Here is a 27,585-nt window from a genome sequence, read left to right as displayed (position 1 = left end):
TTAAAATCCTAATTTATATTATTTAGTAAGTTTAGGTAAAATATTTCATTGTATTTTATTCCATATAGGGTACCTACAACTTTTACTTAAAAAAGCAAGAACAAATATTAACACCTGCATTTTGAAGGCCGGATCTCGGTAATCAGCTATATTTAAAATCCCACATTGAAAAGAGAACGGCAAAAAAACGTACACTGCTATCCAGTTTATGAGATAGCCGACCATGACCGGCACAACGGTACTGTGGACCGCGCAGCGCTCAGTCGACAGCGCGGCCTTAACCGCCATGGGTCGTTCCCTGCTCAAGACGTACCAAACTTTCGCCACAAAAAATGTTCGATACGCAACCACGGGCTGCCCGTTTTCGAAACGGCAGCGTTCCCAAATAGCCCCAACAGCTGAGGTTAGCGAAGAAATTTTCGCTAACGCCAAACCTTACTCCGAAGTGCCGGGGCCTAAACCGATTCCGATTTTGGGGAATACGTGGCGTATGGTGCCCGTGATCGGTCAGTTCGATATATCCCAGTTCGCGAAAGTGACGAAGTCATTCCTGGATAAATATGGTCGGATTGTCCGATTGGGTGGTTTGATCGGACGTCCGGATTTGTTGTTTGTGTACGATGCTGACGAGATTGAGAGGATGTATAGGCGCGAGGGTCCGACGCCATTCAGACCAGCTATGCCGTGCCTGGTGAAGTATAAGTCGGAGGTCAGGAAGGACTTCTTCGGAGAGCTGCCAGGAGTTGTGGGGGTGTAAGTACTTATTTATTAATTTTGTTGCATCTATGTTCATTAAAGTTTTGCCAGTGAGCGATAAAATAATGGAAAGTAATTAATCCACATCCCACATTAATTTTAAAATGGGCAAAGATAACATGATTGTTATTTTGGATATAATTATTCACTACTAAATAATCGAAATCCATTTAAATTTTGGATCACTAAAGAAAGCTTGCCCCTTAAAAAAGGTTCCTACGAATTGTGAACCTCCTTTTTTTAAGTCTGGTTAAACTGATAAACTATATAGGTATTATTATACGTAACTAGGTGCATATAAATTCCCATATACTTGAGACAATACCTAATAAAATAAGAAATTCCTACGACACTGTAGATAATTTTAAGGTCAGGTGGTACCTACCAAACCTTTATTCGTACCTAGGACACCTAGGTATAGGTACCTAAAGGTACCTTACTTGCTAATTTTCTTCGATTATTTGTCATTATTTAAAAATTAGGCACATAACCAGTATTTTCACGTACCGTGACGTCATCACATTAAATGCCGTTACTAATGTGGTTCAAAAGTTTCTCTGCTTCTTAATTTGATACTTTCACTTTCTGCCCAGACATTTTATAACGATGACGCAGGTTGTATATTTATTTTGATCAGAGTATAATCTACTCGACGATTACCATAAGGACGAGATTTGATTGTACCTTTATACGAATAACTTGTTAAGGCGTCCTTATGCCAAGCGACAATGAGGGACTTTTTGTTTGGAAACGACACATACAGCCTACTTAAGTAGGTTACCTAAGTAGGTACTTTATTTAGAATATTTAGTATAAAGACAAAAACATTACCTAGTAAATTGATCAGGTACCTACGCGGGAATTTTCATTTTAACTTGTGCCTACTTAAAGCACGACTTAAGTTATGTTTAAAGCACGACTTAAGTTAATATGTTTAAGTTACGTCTAGCCGTCAATTGCGGTCAATTTTGTGATGACTGCTAACTGGTTGTTAATTGTATGTTAAGTGAAAACGCCCACCTACCTACTTGTCTTAAGTTAGCATTAAGTACGTAAAGAGGAAAAGCACTAAGTATATCTCATTCTTGTATGTCTAGGCCGAAAAAGACTAATCGGTACTTTTAAGAGGACGCTAACGTAAGGTTGTAGTTTTTATTTTTTTATTATTAGACGTAACGCATTCACTGCCAACGTTTTCGTAGCGCTATACGTTAGCCGATTTTACCGTTTTCCCGCTTTGTAAAGGAAAGCAGTATAATGTTAATATAAAATATAATAAATTGCTAAGGGATCGAGCAAATTTTAAACAAAAGCATATTTTCAGAGCAATTGAAATTAAAGTTTAAAAAAACCCGTGCGATGACCATTTCTTTCCTCTCAAGTTTCGCGAAATAATATATATCTTTTGTCCCCTTTTAATTTCCTGGTTTTACGAGCGCCTTAAAATAAAAAGGTTAGACTTATTTCAGACGTATTATGTTATGATGTTATGAAGGTTATGAATCATACTTACATCCGAATTCGAAGCTAGATCAAGATCACCAGCTGTATTACTTAATTTGCTGACCTTACCTCAGTTATTTAAAAAGAAAAAATAAATGACGGAATCTAGGGAAAAATTATACATAACAGGCCATTATACGACATAATTATTTGCTCGTGTTACAGCTAGAGTTAGACCAAGAAAAGTCTGCAACGATTTTGACAGCACAGTCAGTGCAAGTGTTATTTTAAACGTCAAACTTCTATGAAATTATGACGTATAAATATATAAATAACACTTGCACTGCGTATGCTATCAAAATAGTACTATTTTTCACCACAATTTCATCAAATTATAGGGAACTTCAAATATTGACGAAATAAAATGGTAGGTAAAAATTGATTCTCATCGTTTTTCCCCTTAACTTTCCATTACGTACGGTCAACCAAGAAAGTGGTCTACCACTTTTCGACTCTATCATCTGATTGATAGAGTCGAAAAGTGGTAGACCACTTTCTTGCCTGACCGTACGTGCTACGGCGAAAACCGAATATCGAAATTTTGGTTATTTGCCTATCTATCGCTCTTGCTTATTCAAGCGATATCTAGAGAGACAGATAAAGTTTCGATTTTCGTTTTTCGCGGTAAAGGGCCTCAGTGCTTAACATGCATAGTTAAACATCTTGTATTAACTATTATGCCTCCCCTTGACACCAGTTGCATTCAGCACGCAACGTAGGTATACTATCGTCGGCTAAAATCGCAAACCTCTTATTTCCTCCAAAGGAGTTAACAAGTTTGCAACTTTAGCTAACAATATTTAAAGTTGCAAGTCTCTTAACTTCTTTGGAGGAGATACGAGGTTTGCGACGTTAACCGACGCTAGTCATTTTAATACTACTTAACTACTTTACAGTTTGGGACCTTGGAAGCCGAGTTTAAGGCCTTTAAGGAAAAAAAAGTATTAACAGCTTGAGTATAAACCTTAAAATGCCAAGTACTGGTTTTAATCCGAAAAATAAGCGTAATGGAAAGATTATGCAAATAAAATAGTGTCTTAGAACAGAAAATCATCACTTCATAGTTATATAGCAGGGAAGACAAGTGCCACTTTGATCCCTCCTAGCAGGGAATAAATAGTAGTTTGTGTTACAAGGGATCAAAATGATATATTTCCGTCAAGGACTTCTAAAGTAGAAACCTGAGCGCAATGAGAGATTCAAGTGTTAACGCCCAAGACGAAATAATTTTGATACCGTGTGACACATAAGTAATGCTTTTCACATCAACTACATTGAGGAACATAAAAAAATCTTAGTGTTGACACAATCTGATGCTTAAACAGATTATTTAACCTAAAAAAAAATGCGCAAAAAAATTTAAAAATAGTGTGCTAGATCAGAAAAGTGTTACTTTGATCCCTCCTAGCAGGGAAGAAAAGGGCCACTTTGATCCCTCCTAACAGGGAAGAAAAAGCCCTTTTCGAATGGGTAATGTAAAAAGTTATTTTAGTTAATTATGGAAAGCCCACTCACTTAATTTAATTAAGTGCGTTTTTTGGTAGATATGAATATGATATTTGATATCTTTGTTTAAGTTTAATAATATCGTAAACAAATTGTACTCAATAGTTACAATGTTCTAAACAAACTACTAAGCATCTAGAGTCACTTGATCGTCGGGAAAGTATATAAGTAGTAGCATGAGAAAGCCGACCGACGGGTGAAATTGTTGTTTTGTAACGAATCCCACTAACGGAGTTTTAATAGGGTCTAAGAAAAAAAAATCTGTCAAGTGCGAGTCGGACTCGCGCACGAAGGGTTCCGTACCATTACGCAAAAATCGGCAATAAAATCACGTTTGTTGTATGGGAGCCCCACTAAAATATTTATTAGGTATATTCTGTTTTTAGTATTTGTTGTTATAGCGGCAACAGAAATACATCATCTGTGAAAATTTAACTGCCTAGCTATCACGGTTCCTGCATGAGATACAGCCTGGTGACAGACAGACAGACGGACGGACGGACAGCGGAGTCTTAGTAATAGGGTCCCGTTTTTACCCTTTGGGTACGGAACCCTAAAATTAGTAGCAAAAAATGCCAATCGTAATAAATTTTTTTTAATAATTGCGATTCCGATCTCGTAATTATTGTATTACGATAGTGATTATGTAATTATTGTATACGGCGGATAACCTCAATACATACCTACATATTTTATTAAGACGAAGCAAAATTAGTGAGTCATAAAGGATGACTCACGTTAATAGACCGGGCCGTGGCCGGGCCGGAGCTTCCGCGGAGCTTCGTTTTCTATGTAAAGCACCACGTGATCACCGATCAGTCATAGAACCGATGAGAATGTCATGGAAAATGACATGCTGGGATTGTTGGGCGCCCCGGCCCGGCCACGGCCCGGTCTAGTGTGAGTCATCCCTAAGAGTGATTTGCAATTTTTTTTTTACATAATTAGCGTAGTTAAGAAGCAATGATTAGTCTTAAGTTTATTGATTTAATTGTGTTACGAAACATACGTTTTTTTTATGCTGCATATAATTTAAATAAAAATGGCTTAATTGTCGTAAAGTAACACAATGGAATCTATTAACTTTTGACTAATTACAGGTGCTTAACTATGTACAAATTTATTGCAAATCACTCATACACTAAGATTAAATTAATCAATAGAGATTTTTCACATGACCCTTTAAAATAAGCTAATAGTAATTTCTGGACCGATACGAAAATCAGGACTATCAAGAAAAGAGCGGCCTTTAAAATGGGAGTTCAACATAAAGGCCGCCCACGCAATTGCAACCCCTCTGAGGGGCTACCGCGAAAACCGAAATTCGCAAATTGCGGGGATCTTACTCTTTTACTCCAATGAAGGCGTAATTAGAGTGACAGAGAAAAATGCCCGCAATTGACGATTTTCGGTATTGGCGGTAGCCCTACTGGTTACAGGTGTCCATAAGCGACGGCAATTGCTTACTACCGACGCGAAGGTAGTCGGATTCGCCCACCGAGGGTTCCGTACTTTTTAGTATTTGTTGTTATACCGGCAACAGAAATACATCAAGAGTGAACATTTTAACTGTCTAGCTATCACGGTTCGTGAGATACAGCCTGGTGACAAACAAGCGGACAGGAGTCTTACTAATAGGGTCCCGTTTTTACCCTTAGGGTACGGAACCCTAAAATGACCTGCCTCATTAAATTCCGTTTAGCACTTTTGAATCCGGCCTTCGAACTAGGGTTGCCAACTTTTTTTTGGTGGAAATATTTTTTTTTCCAGAATAAAGAATAAAAATATAGTACATTCCAAAAAAATATAGTACTTTCAGATAAAATACTAAACATGAGTGTAATATACGTTTAATCGGAAATATAGTATTTTAGCGTACTATATGTTTTTCCAAAAGTATATAGTACAGACGTACAGAGAGCCAAAATATAGTACAATACTATATAATATAGTACGGTTGGCAACCCTACTTCGAACGCTAATCTTAGGCCTAATCTTACAATTAGATAACTTCTTGACCTTGGTAGGTATATTTAAAATTTTCGTGTTTTGAACACATATCTATTACTCGTAACTATTAACATTTATAGACGCGTCTATCACGAATTTATTTTATTAAGTAAGTACCTAAGTACCTAGCTTTATTTACCGACGTTTCGACCGTCTATAAATCTATAAATCTCGGTCGATCGATCGTCTATAAATGTGTGTTTAATATGTGTTCTTGACCTTGGTGTAGCAAAAATGCTGCATCACTGTACACAATGCTGGTAACAGTTAGCTAGTAGATGCTAAATGTGCTAAATTCGATGACAGTGAGATGCAAACGTATTCATTGTGTTAGTTTTGTATTTATCGCCTAGTGTCTTTGGAATTAGCACGCCTTATTGGGTTTAGAGGATGCTCGAGTTAACATTGGTTGTGGGTCTGAAGGCCGTAATAATTAGGCGTAGGCTGATATAGACGGCACGCGAACTCGCATGCGATTTTAGTTACATTGCGGACTTTTGGTTACGTCCAATTCGACCGACCGATCAAAACCCGCAATGTAATTAAACTCGCATGCGAATTCTCGCATCGTCTAAATTAATGAGCCCTAAGGATGGCTTATTACGCTAGACCAGGCCGGAGCTTCCGGCGATTCGTTTTCTATGGAAAGCACCACGTGATCACCGATCAGCTGTCTCATAGAAAATAACATGTCGGACGCCTCCCGCCCGGCCCGGTCTAGCGTGAGTCATCCTTTATGTAGGTAAAATAATTAAGATGGGCCCCGGAAATTAATGCCTTTTCGATAACTCTCGATTCCAGCGAACTTTATGTGAACCACCTCAATTGAAAGTTAGAATGAGATTGCAATTGCCAATTGAATTATAGAAATTGTATATTTATTTACTTACATAAAACCGAGCCATATCGACATAATTTTATGAGCATAAATAAATGTTTTAGTATAAATATATAAAGATAACACGTCTAGACTATCAAACCAGTCTGTATAAATGGAAAAGTATAAATATCCGTAGAATGGGTCAAACAGGTTTTAGAAAAAGGTCATTTTTATGGACAAGAAATATATAAGTTACTCAGTTAGTTAGTTAAGTTATTATACTCTGTTGCATATAATTATTCTGCGCCTTCCGACATCCGATATCGGAAAGGCGCTTCAGCACCTGAACGTATTGCCAGAGCTCTTGAGTCATAAGTTACGTTTTTATTGCAAAAGTCACATCTTTAACCCTAATATAAGGGGTGTTATATGTTTGACGCCAATGTCTGTATGTCTGTCTGTAGCATCGTAGCTCTCCAACGGACTGACCGATCTCTTTACCGATTTCTTAAAAAAAAATTAAATACCCCCTGTATCAAATATCATATTAATCTTTACTTGTGTAAATGCTTCAATCTACATCACTCTTAGTGGGTATATAAGAACTCCTCATCATCATCGTTCACACAGTTCGCATAATAACAATGCAGTATTGTGCAGATCTTTAGCTATAATCTTTTAGCGACAAGACAATTCAACGGACATTTAAAATTTATCTGATCTGTGTACGCATGCGTCTGGTGTTACATAATAGTACCTATAGTAGGTACCTGTGCCTTTACAATATGTCACAATACATTTTTAAGGGCTGATCACATTTCACGAATTAAGACCTCTCCTCATTTTATGAAATTGATTTAAAAACATGAACGCCTTATAAATAAAGTATGGCGAAAACTGAAAACGCAAAACGCTGCGTTTACTGTGCGTACCGTAAAATGGGGTGAGTATGGTTCGCGGGGAGAGTTGGGTTATGAATGGGGAGAGAAGGGATGAACGGGGAGTGAGATGGGATTTTAAGGCTACTGCTACAAAAATAATGTATTCCAATAAAATTGAGCTAAAAAATCGATCCAACAATCTTCCAAAATCACCTTTGTATGAAAACCCAACTCACCCCAAATACGAGGGACTACGGGGTGAGGTGGGATTTCCTGTTTATCGTCAAAGTTATGAAATGGAACTACCCAAAATAAAATATCCCATTCTTGTTGTTCTTATAAGATATCCCATTTTTTTTTCTGAATTTTTGTTCAGTTGGTCAGGGGTCGGCGGACATTGTTTATTAGTTTCAAGTTCACAACTGTGACATAAACAACGTTAGAAACAATGCCGTCATATCATTTTAGCGAAGGCGCGCAAATTGTGAGAACTCTCTTTGAATGACTGGCGTTGACCTTGGGTTATGGTTATGCAGTAATTTTACAATGTGAACTAACAGAACACACAAGTGACCATCGCCAGTGGAATGGAGTGAAATATCATTCAATTGTTCGGATGCGCTCAGACCGCGAACCACGTTCGACGTGTTGCCTCTCTGTCATACTTGTAAATTCGTATAAGTGTGACAGGGAGCTCACTACTCCTAGCAGTCCGAGCAGTCCTATCGCTGTTAAGGGGCCCACTGATTAACAGTCCGGCGGATGGTATCTGCCTAGGGTTGCCAGATCGAAAGGCGCTATTATCGGGAAAAAATATCAATTCAAATTAAAGTATGTAATTGTATTAAAAACAACGATATTTTACATTATTGGCACTACGTTAGCTACGCGCTCGACGCGGGTCGCTTGCTCGCTCGACGACAGTTCGGAACATGAAATTATTGTTTTATAACGTGAAGCTGTTTTTCGGGACAGTTTTCACTAGGTTGGGAATCGGGAACACATACTAAAAATCGGGAGAATCCCGCCAAATCCCGACCATCTGGCAACCCTATATCTGCCTGTCAGTTGTTCGGAACTGTCAACTTTTTGTTCTGACAGGCCGATTCCGTCCGGCGGACTGTTAATCAGTGGGCCCCTTTAAACAGTTTTAGGGTGCGTCTCTGTCTGTCCGGGGTCTGTCTGTCACATCGCTAAATATCTCGATAACTACTTACGCTATCGATTTAAAGGCACAGTTTTAAAATTCTTTTTTTAAGCGTGGTGATTTCAAGGCCCATCGGTGGTTCATGGTAAATGAACCACCGGTTACCAACCACTGTTCTAATCTAACGTGATTCTAACATAAGGCATGCGTAAACAGAAGGCCAATGCTCCAATGTTGTTAGAACTGCGTGATATGTGACCCACATGTGAAGCAGGGCGAAAGCGTCAACGATCTCGCGTGCCTATCAGCGTCGTGACAAGCACGCAGAACTGCGTACCTACTCGTATATGGTGGCAGGAGAGTTGAGGGGAATGAATACACACACAGCTACAGTACTAATTACAAAAAAGGTACTCATTAACAAATGGGTGAATGTAATTTATAATTTACGTAATGATATTTATAACTACTTTTAAGGAATTTTTTGATCAATCTTGCAGTTGGCTGTGGAGCTTATCATTCTTTTCTGTATTCCACGGCAGAATTCCTGAACTTTGCTGTGCCTAAGTTGTTGTGTGCATGACCTCAACTCTAGTGCCGATACCTATAGGTTAGGTAGGGTAAAACCAAGAAAACTCGTGGTAGGTAGGTATATTATTTTTACCAATTTTACCGTGAAAATAGTTATTACACCATTTCTTGAGAACTATTGCATAGGTAAGGTAAACGTACTAGTGTTCGACATGCTAATGCCCAATAGATGACACCTTGCTGTCACCTCTATTGACAATGACTTAAGTTTCACGATGACATGTATGATGACAAAAAAAAAAAAAAAAAAAAAAAAAAAAAAAAAAAAAAAAAAAAAAAAAATCCGAGGCTGAAATGATGCCTTTCACCCGAGTTAAACACTCTACTTTTCATTTTGAATACGAGGAAAGTAAAATGCATGTGTTTTTTTTAAAACATGACTAAGTATACATTTTTATAGTATTTTTGAGGGTACTTTCAATTAGCAATTTAGGCAAAAGTATCGTTATTTATTGAATGGGGAGTCAAATATCAGAACGGAAATTGTATAACAAATCCATTTACCTATACCCAAATTTAAATTGCTTATCGTAAAAAAAAATATTAAAATGCTCTAGTGCAGAAACGTATAATTCTCTGCACAGCTTTTAGAACAACAATGACCCTCTTTCAGAGCATGAGAAATGAAAAATTATATAATGTTTGGTTAGTGGTAACCCTACATACGGATCTTATAACGGATTTTTGACCGGTTGCCCTTCTTTATTTAGAGAGGTTTTCTTTGTCTCGTATACCTACAATGTTTGTATAAGAATAGTACCTTATGAATATTAAATAAGAGACAGTACATAGACGACCGCTGATTTGTCGTTTTATCACGCTATGTGAAGAAAGAAGAACAAACGGTACAAAAAAATACAAACAATATCATATCGGACGAATATTATACATGTCGGACGCCTCGGTCCGGGCACGGCCCGGTCTAGCGTGTGTCATCCTTAAACTGAAATAAAAGTTAAACAGTATTTTAACTTAGATTTCATGCTATTATTTACATTTTTGTTTTTTGTGTCATGGTGCTACAAGGTAAAGTACTAGTATAAGTATTAAAAGTAACTTTAGCCACCTCCTTCTGTTAGGTTAGGTCCGTTAGGCCACTCGTTATTATCCTTAATGACCAAGATAACAGAAATAAACCATACATACTAACCCTTCATAAACGCGCAACAAACCTCAATTAGCAACTAATCGTTTGTCTTTATCTGTCATTTTGACTTATGTATTTGTCAGAAAGGGATAAAACATAATTGAACTAAATCGGGCTCGTAAAGTTTTATGAATAAGGGTTTTAGTTTCTTCTATTTTTGTAGATACAAAAAACATTTAGTTTATATAACACGCACACAACTCCAAGACAGGGCCTCGGTTGCAAAACCGCAGGTTAATCTTAGTTGGCCCGACATTTCGCAACGCACCATCGTATAAAATTATAAATGGGAAGGACATTGGCACATGCTGCACGGGCGAGAAACTTAATGTGATGATTATATTTAGGTACAATATTACCAGATACTAACTTACTAAGGTATGATTAAAGGATGACTCACGCTAGACCGGGCTGGCCCCGGTACAGTAGGTACATATGGCCCTTTAAATTTTCGACATTTGTTTCATCGAGCAATATTATTTAATCCTAATAATATTGTCGTTCATGATTCAACAATGAGATTTTTCTAGCACGAACGAGGCAACTCTAGTGACTTCCTTCCGATATTAAGTTTATCGATACCTATCTTATATGTTTCATATACAAAGGTCACATTTGGAAATAAATGAACAGGAATAAACTAAATATCGGAAGGAAAGGCCCGATTCGGATTTTGAAATAGACATCTATTAGATATCTTTTAGACATCACCAAGATACGATAACGATATGTTTAAGATCTAACCTGTCAAGTTTACATTTGCGCGATTCTGGAGATACTCTTGAACGATTTCCACAGGATATGACTTAGAGATCCAATTCACATCTAATAGATATCTTACTCTATCTAACGTAAAAGTGACATTGGTTGCCCGAATTGCGCTGCAAAAGAGAACTAGTTGATATCTAAACTATAACGTATCTAGAATGGATCTAGTACGTGTCGTCTCTTGTGAATATCTTGAAGTTCGAATACGGCAGTAAGTCACTAGCGTTCATTATCATTATAGAATATTGAATAATTATGAGAAAAGGCAAGCCGAAGTTAGGGTGGTATTCCACCTGTCAATCTTCTTTGTCCACTGTGTATTTGCGTCTCACATTTCGCTTAGTGAGAGAGTGAGACGCAATGCACATTGGACCAAAAAATTGGACAGGTGGAATACCAAACTTAGACGATAAGTTGTTAGATCTAAATGTATTATTCGTAATACAAATAAGGGGTTGTGCACAAATCACGCGAGGTGTTTTTGGCAACTTTTTGACCCCCCCTCCCCCTTGGTGATATTTGGTGTGGTTTTTGGCAACCCCATTCCCCCCACACAACCTCACGTGTATTTGTTTAGAATTTTTACATTCGACCTAATTTTAAGTTTTGTATATAGAAAATCTTGTTTATTTTTCTATTTTCGTTAAATATACTCGCTATTTTGAAGTGCAGAGAAAGTATCTACTCATGTGGTAGGTTTTTTTTCTTAGTTTCGTTCACTGGTTTCCTTATACCCCCCCCACGTGATCTATCGTGATTTCTTTCGTGACCCCCCCACCCCTATCGAACCTCGCGTGATTTGTGCACAAGCCCTAATGTAAGCAAGCACACACGTAGACTCAGTATTCCCTTGGAGTAGAGATGTATCAAGTCATAAGAATGAGGGAATTATACGTGACTGATGTGTAAAAGACCAAATACTTATTGTTTGCATAGATAATACCAACACACATACAGGATGATTCATGAGACGTGAGCAGGATCAAGCCTAATACGCATACAGTAAGTTATAAGCAACTGTTTCGTACCAGTATTTGTGAGATTAACTTTAATTTATTTTATACTGTTTTAAAAAAGTTTTAATTTATTGACGACATTTATGGTCACCCTCTTCGTTTTATCCATTACAAGCTCGGAGTAATTAACAATGGAGCCGCCATTAACAGGCGTTCCCCTCTGTCGAAAATAGGCGGCCAATGGTCAACCACATGTCAACCATATGTATGGACTGACGTTTATCTGACATGACGTACCTATACATTTGATGTGCCCCTCCCCCGCAAAAAATGACAGACTATTTTGTACCGAAAATTTTAGACATGGCGTCTCCGTTGGTTATATCCTCTAAGATTACAAGTGCCAAATTGAATGTCATTACTGTCATCAGTCTGATTACATTAAAAAAATCGTATCTCGCTAAGTGTGACATGTCATAACGGTTACAAAGGTTTTATCTTTAGTTAAATGTTGTAGGGTGTCCATGATTGTAGACAAAAAGAATAGATAGTATAGAGGGGTCCTGTCATTGCAAATTTTGTAGTCACAGTAAATTTACTGCCATCTATCGACACACGACTAAAACTCAAAATGAAAACGTATAAAGCTATCAAAAACTGTATATATATGGATAAATGATTTTATTATTTTTATATAATTTTGATCCATGTTCATTCACTGATATCTATGTGTTAAAATGGTTAAATATGAAACGGTGTCGTCACGCCATCTAGCCGAGGATAGGCTAAAGGTGTATGCGGCATCTATTCGAGAATGACTTTTACTTGAATTCCGAGGCACGTTTTTTCCTTAGACTTTATTCGTCTTATACGAAGTTACATATGTCTTTGTTGTAGATAAATAAATTTGTCCTTACCAAAAAGTTTAACAACAGAAAAAAAGTGATTGTTTTACTTAAATATTGAGGTGAACGATTCATTAACATTAACTGATTGTGTAGGCTTAGTCCTGCTCACGTCTCATGAATCACCCTGTATATTATGTAGGTACTACATACCTATGTGTGTTGGACTTCTAAACGGATATGATGTGATCTTTTACATAATCATATTATATGTATCTAGATCGAGATATCTGTTTAGATCAATAGATATTCTTTTGTAGCTGAAATATGGGGATTTCTTGAACGTATTTCCGAATTCGTTAAACCTAGGTTCACAGGCGATTAGGTTTTTTTAAGGTTAAAGCAGGATGCAGCTACCTGTTAGAGTGAAATAGTTATGCCTACGTTAATTACTTTCTCACTCTACTCAAGAACATTTTGTGTTGCAGTTCTGATAGTAGGACCGTGGGTTAGTAGGTAAGTAGTGTAAGTACTAGGTTTTAGTTATAGTATAAACAACATTATTTGCGGTATTTGACGTCTGTCACTCACAACAGCAATACTATGTAAAATGTCTTGCACATCGAAATCACAAAGGAAAACAACTGCACTGCGAACGTTTACGTTCTACGTCTTTTTTTTTTTATTTTAGGGTTGGCCGGCCACCACCGTTATGAATCGGTAGTCGTCTAAGTAAATCGATATGAATTTTTCAATTTTCTTTTAATAAAAATAAGGAAAAGGTGGATAATTAACTGTAAATGTGGATATATTTATCGTCACCTAACAGACAACAAATTTGACACAGAAATAACATAAATAAACTTTAAAATAGATCCCCAGTTAGTTTAGGGTGCGACCTACTCGGTCGGTGTATTAAATGCATTTACCTTGCGGGAAAACCATATAATTTAAATCTTAAATAAAAATTCATTATACATCACAATTCGATACCTCAGTCTACGTGCCATCCAATCGTAATCGCTTGCTGTGACAATCGATTTGCGTTAGTTACATCTCTATATACGTCAGTCATAATGTCGCTCCTTGAGAAACACAGTGTCATTAAGCGAAAAACATGTTTTTTGGGTACAGAGCTTAAAATTTTCGAAATCTTCAAACGTCTAAAACTGCCGTACTAGAGATAAAAGAAAGAGTTTTTTGCTATATTTTGTTAGATTTTAAACTAATCTTGTGAGTCATTTGAGTAAACTGTGTTTTTTTTGTTTAATTTCTAAAATAATTCAATTAAAAGAAAATTGTAATGTCACTATTCCGTTTAGTTTTGCTTAATGTCACATGACGACTTCGCAATATTGATTCAATTTATGGAACAGTGACACTATATCCAGTTATTTGATATAACTTAACGTTTATTTCAAAGAAAAAGCGCAAATAGAATCATTTTATATGGATGTTAATTAATATTTACTAAAGTAAGCGACTTTCAGTCTTAAAAAATTAGCAAATCAGACTAGTTTTTCTTTAAAACTAGAGTATTCTTAGCTTGTTTTGTTTGGCTATATTTTTACGATCAAAAATTACCAAAGTAAATAAACAAAGGGGAGGATAATAATTGGGGGATGCGATGTAAGGGGCCCGAATGTTATGTAACGGACCCCAGACCAGCCTCTCCTGCGCGTGGTCACCCTGTGGAATACCAAACAAGCCTCTGGCGATCCACCAACCCGCACTGAACCAGCATGGTGGGCTTATGGCCCAATCTCATTTGACATGTACGACTCCTCGTTACGGTGCTAAGTACCCTGTAAAAGTGGTGCTAAGAATCCCCGGGCGGAAGATACCCACGTCATCATCATCCTGCTAGGCCTTGTTCTCATTTACTTGGGGTCGGCTTTCCCTGTTCTTTTCCTCCATTCTGCACGATTGAGTGCAACGTCGGCGTCTATATTGAGGTCTTTCAGGTTTCGCTGAACCGTCGTCAGCCAGGTGGCAGGTGGTCTTCGACGTCCTCGCTTCGTCGTTGAAATATCGAGCGCTACCTTAACCATGTAGTCTACAGGACGCCTCTGTACATGACCGTACCACCTCAGACGTTTTTCTGTTAGCTTTTCTGTTATTGGCGCTACTTTGAAACTACCCGGCGGAAGATACCCACACACTTTGTCGTCAAAAAGAAGTGGCAGGACAACATTGTCGGATTATCAAATTACTCCGACAAGGTGGCTGTGTTGACGTTAAGCATATCCCAAATCCCAAAGCTATATACCTACCTTAACCGCAATCAAAGCCTACGCATCAACATCTACACATTGCGATGATAAGATTGAAGAGTATTACTGATGAAAAGCAGGAAACATGGACCATTGTCCTTGGTGAAGTCAGATCAAGCACACATACATAGTTGGACCACATATGGCCTTGGCAGCAGAAACGACCGTAGTTCTAGGTCTATTCCATTTACCTTTGGTCGAAACATGAACGTAGATAAGTAATTCCTTCTTTCTCAAAAAAAAAACTTCAAAGTCGCTGGACCTGGACTTCACCTGGCGCAATATCACACACGAAATTGACTACTTATATAATAATATTTTCATCTGACAAAAGTTTAATTAGATATTTATTTATGTAGGTATTAGGTACATCAATAGGTTTAAATTTAGTTCCGATCACAGACCCGTGAGAGCAAAAATAAAGTTTAAGACTTAAATCCACCGTAAGCACATAAATAGGCAAAACACCTAAACAGAAACACACTCTTCCCTAATAGCATTTTCTTGTAGGGATTTGGTTGGGCCTTTGTTTACGTATTAGTTGGGCAACCGTTATATTTGGCCGTACGATTTGCTGGAGGGCCCTCGACAAAGGCCCTCCCGAAGATTCCCAACAGAGGGCCATAAGAGTAATTTTTTCGTTGGGCCTATTTAAATAAATCATACAATTATTCAACGGTGGTGGTTTTGGTTGGGCCGTGGTTGGGCCTATACACATTTGTTTGATGGTTGGTTAATTGTTACATTTGGCCGTACGATTTGCTGGAGGGCCCTCGACAAAGGCCCTCCTGAAGATTCCCAACAGAGGGCCATTAGAGTAATTTTTTCGTTGGGCCTATTTAAATAAATCATACAATTATTCAACGGTTGTGGTTTTGGTTGGGCCGTGGTTGGGCCTATACACATTTGTTTGATGGTTGGTTAATTGTTACATTTGGCCGTATGGCTTGCTGTAGGGCCAACTGCAAAAAAATAAAAAAGGGCAATTTTTTCGTTGTGCTTCTGTTTGCAAATTCAACAATTACCCAACGGCAAGTCAGGTAGGTCGGTAGGTAGTCGTGCACCAGGTTGGAGGCCCAACACAGCTTGTCCCACAAAGGGCCAACATTGTAACTTTAACGTTGGGTCTTGTGTAGGATTCTTACAATACTACCATAGGTAAATCGTTGTGTAATTTATAGTGGGCCTACAGTCTAATTATGTAATGGGCATTTGTTTACGAGTCCTACAGTTACCCTACGTTAGGTAAGTGGTTGTGTAATACGACGTTGGGCCTTTGCTGATAAATATTACAATTACACTACGGTAGGCATTGGTTGTATGTATACCCACATGAAGGTCCTAGGCACCAGTTGTTGTTAATCTTCTCTGTATCGTTCCAATTTTAGTATATGTACTGCCGAAGCAAGTACACTTACTATACACTCTAATTTGTATATATACTAACCGCACTTCAAAACTTCGTAAGCGAGATTTATGTTTTTTGAGATTTAAATTGAGAAAATGTTGGTAAAATACATTTTTTTACATTAATGTATAAATTTTATAGTTATAGCTATTAGATTTATAAGTTACTTTAAAAAAATATTATGATTATATCCGGAATAATCGAGAAAATAACTATAACTTCGATGTTTGGAGACAGTAACGCCATCTAGTGACGCCACAAGCAAAGTTCCACAGCCAATGTTGGTAAATGCGACATTTGTCGTCATTGGGCCATCGGATGATATCGTTGATTAGCCAACGTTACCAAAGTAAACAAAGGAGGCCCATTGTTGGGCATCAGTGCCACAGCCAATGTTGGTAAATGCGATATTTGTCATCAGTGGACCATCGGATGATATCGTTGATTAGCCAACGTTACCAAAATACACAAAGGCCCATTGTTGGGCATCAATGCTACAGCCAATGTTGGTAAATGTGACATTTGTCGTCATTGGGCCATCGGATGATATCGTTGATTAGCCAACGTTACCAAAATAGCAAATGCCCATTGTTGGGCATCAGTGCCACAGCCAATGTTGGTAAATGCGATATTTGTCATCATTGGGCCATCGGATGATATCGTTGATTAGCCAACGTTACCAAAATACACAGAGGCCCATTGTCGGGCATCCGTGCCACAGCCAATGTTGGTAAATGCGGTATTTGTCATCATTGGGCCAACTAATATTATCGTTGTTTAGCCAACGTTACCAAATTACACAAAGGCCCGTTGTTGGGCATCAGTGCCACAGCCAATGTTGGTAAATGCGATATTTGTCATCATTGGGCCATCGGATGATATCGTTGATTAGCCAACGTTACCAAAATACACAGAGGCCCATTGTCGGGCATCCGTGCCACAGCCAATGTTGGTAAATGCGGTATTTGTCTCCATTGGGTCAACGAATGTTATCGTTGTTTAGCGAACGGTAGCAAAATACACAAAGGCCCATTGTTGGGCATCCGTGCCACAGCTAATGTTGGTAAATGTGGTATTTGTCACCATTGGGCCAACGAATGTTATCGTTGTTTAGCGAACGGTAGCAAAATACACAAAGGCCCATTGTTGGGCATCACTGCCACTGCCAATGTTGGTAAATGCGATATATGTCATCATTGGGCCAACTAATATTATCGTTGTTTAGCCAACGTTACCAAAATACACAATGGCCCGTTGTTGGGCATCAGTGCCACAGCCAATGTTGGTAAATGCGATATTTGTCATCATTGGGCCATCGGATGATATCGTTGATTAGCCAACGTTACCAAAATACACAAAGGCCCATTGTTGGGCATCACTGCCACTGCCAATGTTGGTAAATGCGATATATGCCATCATTGGGCCAACTAATATTATTGTTGTTTAGCCAACGTTACCAAAATACACAAAGGCCCATTGTTGGGCATCACTGCCACTGCCAATGTTGGTAAATGCGATATTTGTCATCATTGGGCCATCGGATGATATCGTTGTTTAGCCAACGGTACCAAAATACACAAAGGCCCATTGTTGGGCATCTATGCCACAGCGAATGTTGGTAAATGCGATGGTGGGCCAATACAAATTTTAATGTTGGCTACGGAACGAACCTCATCCCAACGTTTTCCCTACCGTTGGCACCGTGGGCCCCAACGAAAATGCTACTAGGGTTATTTGTAACCACGATCAGTTTAACTTAGAATTACGAAGTAATTTTGACACCTTACAAGAAGAGATACCACAAATACACATTCAGAAGTTCAAATTCAAAATAACAACATTATAAATACTTTAGAAACAGCCAGTAGCAAAATTAAACCAACCCGGAAAAACAACAAAAAACTCACAAGCGACACATTACGTTATTAGAACTAGCTCTTCTGAAGGAGGTACGAATTCTTCATCATCATAAGTATTAACTTTATTAACAGTTTCAACTAAAACAGTAGTATTAACTTTATTAAAATAGCTTTAAACTTTTTTGTCATTCAAGACACATTGAGACATTTTCTACTGTAAGAGAACAATAGTTTTATGGGTAATTAATAGGTAAGTACCTACCTAGTGATAATAATAATTAATGTGTGTTTTGTGTCACCTTGTCAGAAATAAAATTGGAACATAACAGACATCACAAAAATAACTTGCTAATTTTGATGAATGAAAAAGTATCACACAACACAGAAATAATATTATATTATAATTAATAAATATGGGAATCTTACACATACCAACCTAGTTCCAAAGTTAGATCAATAGGGCTCGTAATGTGGCTATATCTATCTAATTATAAATAGTCGTCTAGTAGGTACCCATAATACAACTCTATTATGAACCTTATAGAAAAAATACAACACAGTGACATTAAACAACGAGTGACATTCATTAACCACACCGTTATAAGCGTTCTGTACCAGTTGTAGTGGCTTTAAGCTTAAAACGACATTTTTCACTTAAGCATGCCAACTGTCGCTATGGTAAACTAAGCTAGCATATTGACACTACACAGATAATGACGATCGACCTGCTAAAACTTCTGTCAGCTTGTTAAAATCACAATGTCACTTAAAGTAAAAGAACAGTACGTTTTTATTTTTAGTCAGCATTATGGCTTTAAGTTTTAAGCAAAACCGTCATTATAGGTATAATGTCACTTTACTTATTTCAAAACGTTATTCTATTCTATTAAATTCAAAAGTACAAGTGTCCTTAAAGGGAAAAGTACGATATTGCTTTAAATTGAGTTTTGATTTTGATACCATATTATAAGTTTAAAGTGACATAGTACGTATAGATACACTATTTCTTATGTAAATTGACGTACTTACCATTAAATCTCATAGAAAACCGTCACTAAGCAATAAAATACAATTTATTTCCCTTGAATGACATTGTTCCTATGAGACAGGCACCTATTCCCTCTATTCGCCATAACGACATTAGCGCCCTCTGGCGGTTCTAATAGAGCTAGGGCGATAGGTGTCTTCGTATTGCGTGCGTTACGATCATACGAGCTAGATGGCGTTATTAACTCAAAAACCCCATTTTTTGGATAATGACGTTATGTTTCTCAAGGAGCGATGTGTCAAATACCGCAAATAATGTTGTTTATACTATAGCTTGTAGTCGATACATCAGGACAACCGCAATGAAGGTTGGCTTACGCAAATAATAGAGTTTATAATATAATCCAATCATATTAGTAGGGATGTTTGTGGCTTTGCCTGTATAACGTAGTTTTTTTTTTAATTTTTAGAAAAGGTTATCCTGCGGAAGCTGATATTTTTAACTTTAAAGTTTACGTATGCTTGCAATAACAAATAACACATTTAAAATACCTTCTATAAGGACTTACTCTCAACATGTTGGATATAAAGTCTGTCAAGCCATTTCCGTCAGTAGAAAAAAGCGGCTAATTTAAAAAAAATGTAGGCGCGAAGGGTAATTGTCTAATAGAAAATTTGAATTTCGCGCCTTTTTCTACTGACAAAGTTGTTATAGCTATCAGCTTTAGTATAGGCATAGTGTTTATTCTACGTAACATTTGTTTGAGTGTTTGCTGAACATACTTCGCAGGTCAACAGTAATGTTGGCTTTATGATTACTATTGACTATGCTTTCGAGACACATCTTACGTTTGTTTGAGAACTTGAGATAATAATCTTGAATTTCTGATACAATTCCAATTCAATTGAATGCAAAAGACAGCTGTCTTACTTGTAAATTCGTACGTAAGTGTGACAGGGAGGCAACAAGTCAAACGTGGTTCGGGGTAGGCCCTCTGAGTTTCCAGGGAACTCGATTCCCACCGGCTTTCACATTTCGAGACAATATGTAGGTATTGATGAATTTGCAAATCAATTGAATCGGAATTGTATCAGAAATTCAAGATAGAGAGGCAAAACGTCGAACGTGGTTCGCGGTATTAGGCCCTCAGAGCTACTATTAGATACAGTCTGGTGGAGTACCTACCTACTCCATGTACAATCACCATCAAAATTAATGGTTATTTATGTTTTCTCTGTTTCTGTATAATATAATGCCATACGATTAAATAAATAAATCGAAAAGAATAACCACGTAAAGAGTCATAAGAATCTATCCGCCGCCATTAAATCGAAGTTTTACCTAGTTCCACACTAAGGCTCAATAAGGCTTAAAGGGGATACCTAAGGATGCGTCAGTGTTTACAAAAATGTATATCCATTAACACATCTCCCATTCAAGTTGTAAGTATGTTCAACGTGTTAACAAAAGGTACTTTAACGTACATTCAACGTACCTACATGGAATTTCCGACAAGGCTAAGTCAAACAAATGACCATCACCGAGAGAACGCAAAAATCGCATGAGGAATACGAAATAAGATCCCATATAAGGTCTTGTTAAAAATCACTTAAAAATAAAGGCACGATGGGTTCGTCATTTCTTTGGACATAATGCCTTTTGAAGTTTAACTTTTGAATAAACAGCTATTAAATGTCGGCGTATTTAAAAAGTCGTATCTAACCATGAGTAGGTATAGTATCGAAGTAGATATGTTTTAATTAACACTGCATTGTTAAGATTTTCCGTGACGCAATGCAAAAAAGGAATCATATTTATTGATATTAACAATGATGAACTGAACTATACAAGGTAAAATAAATGCTTAAAAGAGGAATTTAAATGATAGTACAGCTAATATTCCTGAGATAGAGGTAAAAAGTTCACCAGATATTAGCACAAATATTACTGCACCTACCTAATAGTCACCAAAATCAGACGTACACAGTCAGACGCGGCACGGACACGCTAGAAAGGCGCATTATCACCGGGAGTGTCGACGGACGAAGGAGTAGAGGGCGTGCACCCAGTAGATGGTCAGATGTGGTCCAGAATATTACCCAGACTTCGCTCCAGGCAACGATGCAGATGGCCGAAGATCGAGAGGCCTGGAGAGCATAAAGAATACCCCATAGGAGTCACGACCCTCAGACATAAGGTCACGACCAAGAAGAAGAAGTCACCTAAATTTATTCTTAAAACTTTTTTCATTCATCTTTTCATTCCACCACCAAAGTACAACTTTACTACGTAATCCTGACTGACCTTCCTCATTCATTTCAGACATGGCGAGAAATGGCGCCAGTTCCGCTCAAAAGTCCAACGCCCGATCCTCCAGCCCCAAACCGTGAAGAAATACGTGGCCCCCATTGAGACCGTTACTGAAGACTTCATCAAGTACATGGAGAACGCCAGAGACGAGCAAGGGGACCTGCCTCATGAGTTCGACAACGATATTCATCGGTGGTCATTGGAGTGTAAGTTTTATCTGGATCTATAATGTCCCACTCGAAAAATATCCCTTTGCCCCTTTGAAAACATGGCCCTATTGAAAAACGTCCCGTGTCTCTGTCTACTGCATTACCCACGAGTCTTTACCAAGATTCAAAAAGTTAAAAGTAGGTTGCGTTGTAATTAATAAACATGCCAAAAATGCCTTAATTTCCTTATCACCGTAATGTTGTGCCCGTGACAATGAAATATTCAATTATTAATACACACGTTTACAGGCTTAAAATTACAGTGATGGTGATAGTCATACGACTGAAGCTGAAATGCTAAAAATACAGACACGATAGAATATAACATCGATTTATCCAAATTCTACAATAATTATGAGATACACAGCGTTTTAATATATACGAAACTCTTGATCTTTAATAAATCTTTAAAATTAGTAACATTACATTCTTTCATAACACAGAGTTTCATAAATTAACAACAACGCCATCTATATTCCAGGTATCGGACGAGTAGCGCTCGACACGCGACTTGGCTGCCTATCATCCGAGCTGACCAAAGAATCTGAGCCGCAACGCATTATAGACGCGGCAAAATTCGCACTGAGGAACGTCGCTGTGTTGGAACTGAAGGCGCCGTACTGGCGGTATATACCGACGCCGCTGTGGACGAAATATGTTAATAATATGAACTTCTTTGTCGAGTAAGTAGCAAAATACAAGTCTTACTTAATACCACATTGGTGGTGACGCCTGCAACAATACTCCACAGAAGGGTTGCATAGTTGCTGCTCCTAAAAGCCAAGGCCTACTGCAACCTTTGTAAGTCAAATTTCGTGTATCTCTCTGTCACTCCATTACTACCAAACGATAAGGATACATATACACCATCTTCTAATTTCGATTTATGCGATGGAACTTTGTTTGATCACGCTTTATTTGAAGGAATTGCTACTTAAAATTAAAAACCTTGCCGATGGCCACTTTAATGAGCAAACGTGTCCAAAAACTAAAAAAAAACTTAAATTTACGAGAGTTGAAGGATAAATGAGGATTAAGATTATTGTAAGAATTATTGGAAAGTTAAGAAGATAATAATTAGATGAACCCAATCAATATTTGGAAAATAATTCCAATGCATTAAATTATTTTTAATCTAGGTCATTATTACTTGATTTTGTGGTTTTTATTTCAGGTTGTGCTCAAAATACATAAACGAAGCGTTGGAAAGGCTAAAGACCAAGAAAGTGACCTCCGAAAACGACTTGTCCCTACTAGAGCGAGTCCTGGCCAGTGAAGGCGACCCCAAGATAGCCACCATCATGGCGCTTGACCTCATTCTTGTGGGAATTGACACGGTTAGTTTTCCCAGTTTATTATTTACCTTTGATCACTTTAGATGATGGATTATTATTTCGTAATTATATGTGCAAGGCATACATTAGGAATTTAGGACCAGTCATATGATAAAAGAAATAAAACTAATATATTTCTAGTAACGTGTACCTTTTACCATCTCATTCTTTAGTTAGGGGAATTTTAACACAGGCAATTAACGTTAAATGTTTTTGTAAGATTATTCGTTTTACATTTTTCCTTAAATAAAAACATTAATTTTACTCAAAAAAGGCACTTTTGAAATTGCCGACATGAAACAAAGATACAAACATTTTATTTAGTTATCGTTAAAAAATTGCCTTTATTTAACTTTATGTAAGTTAAAAAAATTAAATTAAAACAAATTTGTCATTGCTACACTCTCGCTTTAACTTTTTTAGTTTTATTTCATTAGAACTAAAGTGGCATTCTATAGAACTTGCTAACTAGGGTAAGACCTCCAGTGAATGAACACTTAAGGCATTATCCAAGTTTGAAAAATCATTTCTCAGCATTCATTAATAATTTCAATAATTATCTGCAATTTAATGAATCCTCATTTAATAAATAAGAAAGTAATTTCTGCGATTTTTTATTACTTTCATAGTTTTTGAGTTATAGCAGAATTTATCAAAAAGTACCCAAAAACCTAATGAATGAACATACAAACTAGTGAATGAACACCGCAAAATCCAGTGAATGAACATCATTTAGATATTTTTAATCAGCTTTAAAAAAACATTTTTAACACTTCTAACATTTTTAAACGTTTCCAGCTCTATTTTAGTAGGTATAGCGAAAGCGTTCATATATTTTTATCCCCTCCATATTGATTTCAAATAGATTAGAATGTAATAAAATGATGGTTATTCACCAGAACCTATTACATATTATTAATAAAAAGAGAATCAATCTTTAAAACAAGAAACAATCAGCACATTCTGATGAAAGAAGTTAGGATTAGCAAATAATGCTTAAAATAATAAACTTGTCATTGCATTGTTCGTGGTTACATTGTTCAAACATAGAATTAGTAGAAATCTTATAAATGAACACCCCAAATGTTGTATTGTTCATACATAGGCATGAAAAATCCAGTAAATGGACTATAGAAATTTTGTTTGTTCCAATACTGGCTGAAAGAATCAGAATCATTTTCTATGCAGGATCACAAAAAACAAGCTCAATACCAATTCGTTTACACATAAATTTAGAAAAAAAATTAAATGTAGACGACACCAGTAAATGAACACACCGTTCATTTACTGGTTTCAGAACATTTGATAAGCCAGTATTGGAACTATAAAAAATAAAGACTTAATCACATAATACGTCGACAAAGTGTACATTTATAGAAGGTTTAACTCTTAATCTAACCAAATAACCAAACTTTGTACAGGTAAACATTAAATAAGCACTTCATATGTTGCTCCAAACGTACACTGTTCTTATCTGGGATATAATTTTTGCATACAAAACTTCAAAACCAGAAATACGTAAACTTCAAACGCCAGTCACGTTCAAACTGGTCGAAAATAAATTTAGCAGGGGTTGAAATTGCATAGGAAATAGAGTTGTTAATAAGAAAAAAAATACGACAAGTGGTAGAAATTGCTATATTTCTTATTTTAGACAAAAAACGTGATTTTGTTCATTCACTGGGGGGTGTTCATTCACTGGAGGGTTTACCCTATGTAAACAAAAGTCAGTAGTAAATTCATCATTCAGAGACAATTTCAATATGGATTATTTGCTAAAGAAATACGATTTGCTCCATTCCAGATATCAATGGCTGTCTGCTCAATTCTATACCAAGCGGCCACTCGTCTGCCGCAGCAAGAAAAGATGGCGGAGGAGATCGCACGAGTCTTCCCTGATCCTAGTAAACCCATCAATTATGCGGATCTGGATAAGCTGCATTACACTAAAGCCTTCGTTAGAGAAGTATTTAGGTAAGTTCTGATATTATTGTACCCAAAATAGCAACGTAACAACTACAGTAATTTCACAGTTGTTACGGCTGAATTATTTATGCAGGCGTTTTTATCCAGTGAAATAAATGCCTCTGAGCAGAGTCAGATATTTTTACCACTTTAAGCTTTCAGGTAAACAATTAAGCTAGAGTACAGTCTCCTAACTCTGCACTGAGTTGGACACATGTTGGAAAGCGTTAAAGCGAATAAACGTCCAATCATTTCGTCGCCGGCGGTGCGACTCTATTAGCTTTTTTCATAAATTATTAGTATTTTGATCTATTTCAGAAATTATACGTTTTAAACAATAACAATATATTTTATTTTTGCAGAATGTATTCAACTGTCATTGGCAATGGGCGTACTTTGCAAGAAGACGATGTCATTTGCGGATACCATATTCCTAAGGGGGTAAGTAAATTAATCATTATTTTTAATTGTTATTACTGACTCCTATTTTTTTTTCTAGTATCTTTGAAATGATACATTTTTAGTTTAATAGTAATTTCTGATAGAGTCGGACTAAGAAAAGTTTGCAGCGGATTTGGTAGCCCACGCAGTGTAAGTGTTATTTATATATCATAAATTTATAGAAGTTTGACGTTTAAAATAACACTTGCACTGCGTGGGCTATCAAAGCCACTTCAGACTTTTCTTGGCCTGACTCTAGATAAAAAAAACATTATTTACGTCTTAAATCTCATGCATATTAAATCATATAAAAAAAAGAAGGGAAATTCTTAACAATCTTTCGTTATGGCCTACGGAAGTATGTTAACTTTAGCTCCCTACTACAGTAGAGCCTGACTCGTAAATAGCCTTGTTTGGTCACATATCAAATCACATATTCCTTCCAGGTTCAAGTGGTATTCCCCACCATAGTGACCGGCAACATGGAGCAATTCGTGTCCAACCCGCTGGAGTTCAAGCCCGAGCGTTGGCTAGAGGGCGACGGGCGGCTACATTCCTTCGCGTCCCTGCCCTATGGATTTGGAGCTAGGATCTGCTTGGGACGGCGGTTCGCTGACTTGGAGATACAAGTTCTGCTGGCTAAGGTACTAAATACTCTTGATATATATTAACAAGCAGGCCAGCATTCTAGTGAGAGGCAAAATCGAGCAGTTCGTGTCCAACCCGCTGGAGTTCAAGCCCGAGCGTTGGCTAGAGGGCGACGGGCGGCTACATTCCTTCGTGTCCCTGCCCTATGGCTTCGGTGCCAGGATCTGCTTGAGACGGCGGTTCGCTGACTTGGAGATACAAGTTCTGCTGGCTAAGGTACTAAATAGTCTCGATATATATTAACAAGCAGGCCAGCATTCTAGTGAGAGGCAAAATCGAGCAGTTCGTGTCCAACCCGCTGGTGTTCAAGCCCGAGCGTTGGCTAGAGGGCGACGGGCGGCTACATTCCTTCGCGTCCCTGTCCTATGGATTTGGAGCCAGGATCTGCTTGGGACGGCGGTTCGCTGATTTAGAGATACAAGTTTTGCTGGCTAAGGTAATTACAGATCTTATATTACATCATTCATGCAAACGTGCTAAGATATTTAACGAAGCTCTAAAACCTTTCCACGCGCTTGGCCCATAAATACTTATGATATTTCGTTTATTAGATTTGTTCTTATCTACGGTTCATTTACAATCTGCTACTATACAATACACTGTTAGATACCTAGATAGACATTTATTACCATAGGTGACAAGGTAAAGAAATAAATACTTAATCTTAACCCCGAAAAATAAATATTCGTGTATCCAACATCTGATCCATTTTCTATATCTCCATTCTTCGAATACTCAAAATAGGGTAAGTTATTCTGTCAAAACAGTATGTAAACATTAATAATTAACATGTAACGTAACGAAGCAGGCGACAGCTATTGTAGGAAACAGTTTTAAAACCCTCAAATTTTCCTTTAATTTTTGTGTCTTTTAGATGTCAAGCCATTTAGGACTCAAGCTAACTTGGTTTTCAATACTAACGGTATGAAATATTCAATGGAGTAAACCCTAAATGGCTCAACAATTAAAGCCTGTAACTGTACCTAATAAAGTAATTTTTAACAAATATTTTTCTATCCACAGTTGATCCGGCGATACCGGCTAGAATACCACCACGAGCCCCTCGACTATGCGGTCACCTTCATGTACGCGCCGGATGGCCCTCTGCGTCTGCGCATGATTGAACGATAAGCACTGACTGTTAGTAGACCTTATGTAGTTGTAATAAGGATTACGAATGGTTAAGTATGGTAGTTACCCATATATGTAACACAAATTTA

General features: G+C 37.4%; 1 protein-coding gene across 1 annotated transcript; it reads left to right on the top strand.

Moving 5' to 3' along the window:
• Window positions 1-175: 175 nt before the first annotated feature.
• LOC134794901 (probable cytochrome P450 301a1, mitochondrial) lies at window positions 176-27,585 on the top strand. Its single transcript, XM_063766746.1, has 8 exons — window positions 176-753; window positions 21,781-21,974; window positions 22,459-22,660; window positions 23,152-23,314; window positions 25,116-25,285; window positions 25,639-25,717; window positions 26,164-26,361; window positions 27,389-27,585. The coding sequence occupies exons 1-8, from the start codon at window positions 224-226 to the stop codon at window positions 27,494-27,496; spliced, it is 1,644 nt and encodes a 547-aa protein (XP_063622816.1). The 5' UTR covers window positions 176-223; the 3' UTR covers window positions 27,497-27,585.

This window comes from Cydia splendana, chromosome 11, assembly GCF_910591565.1.
Source record: "Cydia splendana chromosome 11, ilCydSple1.2, whole genome shotgun sequence".
NCBI classification, from domain to species: domain Eukaryota; kingdom Metazoa; phylum Arthropoda; class Insecta; order Lepidoptera; family Tortricidae; genus Cydia; species Cydia splendana.
The sequence above is the reverse complement of the archived record's forward strand: the minus strand, read 5'-3'. Positions and strand labels throughout refer to the sequence as shown.

What these genes read in the sequence shown, in the direction of transcription:
- LOC134794901 (XM_063766746.1), top strand. Translation starts at nt 224, where the DNA reads ATGACCGGCACAACGGTACTGTGGACCGCGCAGCGCTCAGTCGACAGC. An exon ending in TCATCGGTGGTCATTGGAGT is followed by an intron (nt 21,975 to 22,458) that starts GTAAGTTTTATC and finishes TCTATATTCCAG; the next exon opens with GTATCGGACGAGTAGCGCTC. An exon ending in AATATGAACTTCTTTGTCGA is followed by an intron (nt 22,661 to 23,151) that starts GTAAGTAGCAAA and finishes TTTTTATTTCAG; the next exon opens with GTTGTGCTCAAAATACATAA.